The 7,209-nt window shown below is 41.5% G+C and overlaps 1 protein-coding gene across 1 annotated transcript; it reads right to left on the bottom strand.

The window, feature by feature from the left end:
- Positions 1-2,995: 2,995 nt before the first annotated feature.
- Positions 2,996-3,952, bottom strand: LOC138085950 (olfactory receptor 2B11). Its single transcript, XM_068980607.1, has one exon. It carries the CDS (start codon positions 3,950-3,952, stop codon positions 2,996-2,998), a length of 957 nt encoding a protein of 318 aa, XP_068836708.1.
- Between the last annotated feature and the right edge of the window lie 3,257 nt (positions 3,953-7,209).

Genomic DNA, 7,209 nt, shown 5'->3' on the forward strand with positions numbered 1-7,209 from the left:
GAGTTATTGAAGTATTTTCCCTGAAAATGTTGCATAACATTGATGCTTCTGGAAAATTCACCATGATTACCTGTGGCTTTATATAACTAATATTGAATAGTCTAGGGGTCCCTGGTATTCTAGTTATCTATGGCTGCCTGCCACTGCCCTCTGCTGTCCCACCCAGAGTGAAATTTAGTGGCTTAGAGTAACAACTATTTTATTGCTAAGTCACCTCTGTTGTGTCCAATTCTTTGCAATCCTATGGGATATAGCCCCCCAGGCTTCTTTGTCTCACCATTTTGTGGGTTAGGAATTTGAGCAGAGCTCAGCTGGGAGGGAGACTCCTCTGCTCCATATTATGTCTACCAAGGTCACTGGATGGTCTTCAACTAGCGGGCAGGTCTAGGATGGTTCCACTCAGGTGTGGCACAGCTGGCTGGAAGCCTCGTTTGTTTTGTATAGTAGAATTACCTGCATTTTCCCTAGCAAGGATGTCTTAGGGTAGCTGGACTTCTTACCTAGGGATTTCAGGGACCCAGAAAGAATATTATTATCTGGAAGCTGCCAGATTTTTCTTACAACCTTATCTTTATTTATTTAAAAAACTTTATTTTGTATTGCGTATAGTCAGTTAACAATGTTGTGATAGTTTCAGGCCTGAACAAGAAAGGGACTCAGCCAAACATACATGTATCCATTCTGCCCCAAACTCGCCTCCCATCCAGGCTGCCACATAACATTGAGCAGAGTTCCTTGTGCTATACATTATGTCTTTGTCCTTGTGCTATACATTAAATATAGCAGTGTGTACGTGTCCATCCCAAATTCCCTAATTATCCTTCCCCCTCTACCTTTCCCCCAGCAACGTAAGTTCATTCAAATGGTCAATCAAGTCACTAAGTTCAGTCCTTATTTAAAAAGAAAATTAGTCTCCACCTCACACTGCAAGATAGAAAAGACCTTGAGATCATCTTTAATCTAGCATCTTTTTTTGAGAAACTTAATACTGTCAATGTGTTCTAGAATTAGGTCAGTTCATTTCATAGCTATATGTGTGGATTGACTTTCCTCCATGTCACACTGCTTTGTTGAATTCGATCTGTGTTATTAGGAAAAAATGAGAAGAGTAAGCTCTCATGCATCATTATATATGTTCACTATTACCCAGTGGCTGATATATGGTCGCCCAGGGGGAAAAAATCCTTTGTCGTCTTGGTACCAGGAATAGTCAGGATTTTTTCACTTTTTCACTCCTCTTAGATCAAATGCTTTAGCTTTGTTATTCATATTCCTTTTTTGTCGTTACTGTAGAAGGACTTCTTCAATTTTGCTTTTTCCTAATTTTTATACATTATTTATATTACTATTGTTATACATTATTTCTTATGCTTGCATATTTGGCATATGCATGACAGAGGGATAAAAATGAATGAATTAAATTTAAATAAATCTAGAACAGGAAAAAACAAAATATAAAGTTCTAACATTATCATCTGTTCTACTACTAAGAGAAGTGGCCCACACTGTTCTGGTTTAGTTCTGGTCTCAGTTCTTTCATTTACTGGAAAGACATTGGCCAAGCTATTGCAACCTCTCTAATAATCAATTTATTTTATGACAATGAAGAATCATAATGGTGATTATATTATAAAGTTATTTGTGGATTAAATAAAATGGTCTGTGTAAATACACCTAATCTAGTTCTTACATTTTGGAAGTCTTCTACAAATACTAGCTATTGCAACAAACTTGAACTTGTTCTTTAAAATTTTTATTGTCATTAATTATGATGTATTTATATCCTGTGTTCTCAACTAGAGTGCATTCCCTTTTTTGGAAAAGAGATTATGCCATTTTTTTTTTTTTTTTGGTACTCATAGAACCAATATAGAGTCTTATATATTCACAATACATATGCTTGTACTAGTTCTCAGTCAATGGTGGAAAAACTTTCTATAGAAAAAACTTTAGCTCGAAAAAAGCACCATTTAAGACAGGAATAAGAAAGCAATCTACTTCAGTTTTGGAAATTTTTCAAAGGCACATATAATTTATGAAGATTTAAATAAATGAAGAAGAGCATAAATTTCTTATAAGTAGTATAAGATTGGCTTAGTTTCACCTTACTTATGCTTAGAAGTAATGGGAAAAGGAAGAAAGTTTAGAAAGAGACAAATGGGAGAAGCAGAAGAAAAACAGGAACATGAAAAAGGGAAAAGATCAGGAAATTTGAAGCTAAATAATTTGACACTTACTGGACATCAATTCAGTTCAGTTCAGTTTAGTCGCTCAGTCGTGTCCCACTCTTTGTGACCCCATGGACACAGCATGCCAGGCCTCCCTGTCCATCACCAACTCCTGGAGTTTACTCAAACTCATGTCCACTGAGTCAGTGATGCCATCCAACCATCTCATCGTCTGTTGCCCCCTTCTCCTCCCGTCTTCAATCTTTCTCAGCATCAGGGTCTTTTCAAATGAGCCAGTTCTTTGCATCAGATGGCCAAAATATACAGGACTGATTTCCTTTAGGCTTGACTGACTGGTTGGATCTCCTTGCAGACCCTGGGACTCTCAAGTCTTCTCCAGTGCCACAGTTCAAAAGCATCAATTATTCAGCATTCAGCTTTCTTTATAGTCCAACACTCATGTCCATACATGACTACTGGAAAAACGATAGCCTTGACTAGGCAGACCTTGGCAAAGTAATGTCTCTGCTTTTTAATATGCTGTCTCGCTTGGTCATAGCTTTTCTTCCAAGGAGCAAGCGTCTTTTCATCCATTCTGTTTAAACGATTCCTAATTATAGCCTCTTAGAATTAAAGATCCTTGGGAAAGGTGGGACTTTAGATACTGTGAGAACACAGGAAGTGAGATACTTTGGGTAGGGAATTTTGGGCTCTCTCAAAAACAAGTACACTGTTTCGTTATTGACTCCTTAATGAAAAGTACTCTGAGCACACAATACACCTGCCTAGTTTTCTCTAACTAATGGAAACTACCGCATCTCAGGTCTTTACCTTATGCAGAACCTCCAGATCCTTGCCAGAAGTCTTCTCAGAGCACCCTTCACATCCTTGTTCCTCAGGGTATAGATGAAGGGATTGAGGGCGGGGGTGATTATGGAATAGAAGAGGGAGATAAATTTGCCCTGCTCTTGGGAGTAGCTGGAAGGAGGTTGCAGGTACATGTAGATGGCAGGTAGGTAGAAGAGGGAGACCACCACCAGGTGGGAAGAACAGGTCCCAAAGGCTTTGTGCCGACCCTTGGAGGACTGAATTCTGAGCACTGCACGGGCAATGAAGCCATAGGAGAGAAGGATGAGAGCCAGGGGGACGAGCACAAAGAAGGCCACCAGCACCGCCAGTGTCGTGTCATTCACAGCTGTGTCAGCACATGATAGCTTGATCATGGCTGGCACTTCACAGAAGAAGTTGTTTAGCACCTGTCGCCCGCAGAAAGGCAACTGCACTGTCAGGACCACTTGAACGAGGGAGTTGCCAAAGCCACTGAGCCAGGCCACAGCCACTAGCTGCTGGCAGAGAGGGCGGTGCATGATAATGGTATATCGGAGGGGCTCGCAAATGGCCACGTAGCGGTCCAGGGCCATGGCCGCCAAAACGACGCACTCAGTGCATCCCAGCCAGTGGAAAATTGCATACTGTATTGTGCACCCACTGTAGCTGATGGTCTTGCTGGAGCTGCCCGTGTTGACCAGCACCTGAGGAACAGTGGTGGTGGTATAGCAGAGGTCCAGGAAGGAGAGGTGGCCAAGGAAGATGTACATGGGGCTGTGGAGCTGGGGATCCAGGCGGGACACCAAGATGATGGAAATGTTCCCCAGCATGGCCAGCACGTAGGACACTAGGAGGACCACAAAGAGAGGGAGTTCCAGCCATGGCCTGTCAGAAACACCCAGAAGGATGAAGTTCTTAGGGGGATCCCCCCAAATGCTTTGGTTGTCACTTCTCATGCTGAGGCATTTTCCAGCACCTGGGATGAACTGAGAAAGTTGGGATAAAATAAAGAAAGAAATGAAAAATTGTCTTTCTCATTCCTGTGCTTGCTCTTGTTTTCACAGGTTCCACCTATCTGATTTTCCTTACCTCTTTCAAGGTGAAAATGAAAGTCACTCAGTTGTATCCAACTTTTTGGGACCCATGGGCTGTAGTCCATGAAATTTTCCAGGCAAGAATACTTGAGTGGGTAGTCAAGATCCCCTACTCCAGGGGATCTTCTCAACCCAGGGATCAAACCCAGCTGTCCCACATTGCAGGCAGATTCTTTGCCAGCTGAACTATCAGGGAAATCCAAGAACACTGAAATAAGTAGTCTATTCCTTCTCCAGCAAATCTTCCTGACCCAGGAATCAAACTGGGGTCGCCTGCATTGCAGGTGGATTCTTGACAACCTAAGCAACCAGGGAAGCCTTACCTCTGTAGGGACACTGAAATACTGGGGAAATCAGAACCACGAGTTAGAAGAGTTACCTATATGTCTTGCTCTCCTTCCTAGTCTGTGACCTTGACTATGCCATTTAATTTTTCTGAACTTTAATTTCTGCATCTGTAATGTGGGGAGAAAGTACCTGCTTCAACTACAATCTTGAGGATGATAAAGGGACATTAGGTTTGTGAAAGCGATTTTCTTCCAGTTTGGTCAGAGTCTGCTATAGCTCCCATCACTATCAGAAGGTTTGAATTCTCTCTACATAGTCATTAACAGGGCATTGATCACTTTCTTAGGCATTCTTGCTTTGCCTTTTGGAGGTGGTAGTGGGAGGGAGCTTAAAGGCGGTATAAAATAAGAATAAGGGCTTTGTAAACAGATAAGGGGTTTATTGATAAGAACACATCCTACTCACTTCCTAAGGCTTGTATTGCCTCCCTGGCCCTCTGTACCATGATGGTCTCTCCCTCCATGACGGTTCATACATGCACAGCACTATTATTCACTTTGTCAGTAAATAAAAAGCACAGTCCAACATCTTCTGAGTGGAGGAGCTAAGTCACGCCCACCTTTAACTCAGTGATGTCAACTAAAGAGACCCCAGAACGTAGAATTCTGAGCAAACGGAGATAAGTGTTATCAGTGGAAGAAACACAGCACCTCAAGTTTTCTACTGAAGGATCCAATTGCCTCTAGAGAAAACAGACAGTTTGAATGACATTTGAATTCCCTCTATAACTTCTTTGCCAAGTAGCTGTTTTCTCTTGGAGTTGAAAGACACAACTGATTTGATTTCCAGATTCCATTGCTGTCAGAAAGCAACTGGGTTGCTATTTGCTGATTCAAGGGGTCTTACTACTGAGCTGCGTCAATCTCCAAACTCCTGCACTCCCCATAGGACTGTATGCCCTCAAGGTCTTGGTGGAGATGATATAATCCATGAAACTATTGAAAGGGAATTGAGTCCTGTGTGCAGGTAACCTATGAAGTATTCATTTTAAAATTATTTATACCAAATTCAGTTCGGTTGCTCAGTCATGTCCGACTTTTTGTGACCCCATGAACCACAGCATGCCAGGCCTCCCTGTTCATTACCAACTCCCAGAGTCCACCCAAACCCATGTCCATTGAGTCAGCAATGCCATCCAACCATCTCATCCTCTGTCATCCCCTTCTCCAATTTTATTAAAAACTGGTATTTTAAATGCCAATTATATTGTATTTTTAATTGGAGTATAATTGCTTTACAATGTTGTTTTAATTTCTGTTGAACAATAAAGTGGATAAACTATATGTATACATATATCCCCTCCCTCTTGAGCTTCCCTCCCCACTCCCCACCACCCTTCTAGGTCATCACAGAGCACCAAGTTGAGCTCCCTGTGTATAGAGCAGCTTCTCTCTAGCTATTTATTTTACACATGGTACTGTAATACAAATTACAGTACTGACATATATATATATGTCAATCCTATTCTTCCAGTTTATCCCACCCTCCCTTGTCCCCGACCCTATGTCCATTCTCTACATCTGCATGTTTGGTGCTTTGTACATAAACTCTTAAAATTCATAGAGATCTCTTCAGTCTAGATGAGGTAATAAACATATTTCCTCCCACCCCCACAGTCTTACATTCTAAAGAACTCTAATACATTTGAAAAGAACTCAAACTGTGGGGTTGAAATGGATAAATAAATGCAAATTACCTTTCTTCCTCTGCTTTTGCAAAACTATATAATATTTCCTATAAAGTTTCCAATATTCTTGTGGAACATCCAGTTGCTACACTTCTCCCCCTGCCCCATTCTATCAAAAGCACTTCTAGGATAGTTCTTACTGAATTTCATTTTTATCTCTAATGGGAAATCAGCACTCAGATTTTGATACATTTGCAGCAGGACAAAATCAGGTTTGCTCCCTTTTTAAAATGAAAATTGATCATGTTGCTTTCTTTTCCCAATTTCTGATTCTAAGGTTTCCTCTCAGAACCTAAACTATACAAGAAAGGGAAACGTTGTAGGGATATTGAAAAAGATAAAAGTATGAGTAAAGTCACTCAGTAGTGTCTGACTCTTTGCAGCCCTATGGACTGTAACCTACCAGGCTCCGCCATCCATGTGATCAAACCTGGGTCTTCCACATTGCAGGCAGACTCTTTACAGTCTGAGCCACCAAGGAATCTTTAAAGTATGGAGGAAGAAAGAAAAAATAGATACAGGCTATTGTAATAATAAATACAAATTATTATTTTTTAAATTTAAATTTATTTATTTTAATTAGAGGCTAATTACTTTACAATATTGTATTGGTTTTGCCATACATCAGCTTGAATCTGCTACCGGTATACACATGTTCCCCATCCTGAACCCCCCTTCCCCTCCCTCCCAGTACCATCCCTCTGGGTCATCTCAGTGCACCAGCCCCAAGCATCCTGTATCCTGCATTGAACCTGGACTGGCAATTCATTTCTTATATGATAGTCTTTTTTTTCAGATTTGGCTTGGCTTTATTCTTTATCTTATTTGATTAAACACTCAGTGTGAGTGAGATTCTTTAAAAACAGCTTTACACAACTGACTTTCCTGGTGGCTCAGAGGGTAAAGCGTCTGCCTACAATGCGGGAGACCCAGATTTGATCCCTGGGTCAGGAAGATCCCCTGGAGAAGGAAATGGCAACCCACTGGAGAAGGCAATGGCACCCCACTCCGGTACTCTTGCCTGGAGAATCCCATGGACGGAGGAGCCTGGTGGGCTGCAGTCCAGGGGGTCGCGAAGAGTCGG

This window comes from Capricornis sumatraensis, chromosome 9, assembly GCF_032405125.1.
Source record: "Capricornis sumatraensis isolate serow.1 chromosome 9, serow.2, whole genome shotgun sequence".
In the NCBI taxonomy this organism is placed as follows: Eukaryota; Metazoa; Chordata; class Mammalia; order Artiodactyla; family Bovidae; genus Capricornis; species Capricornis sumatraensis.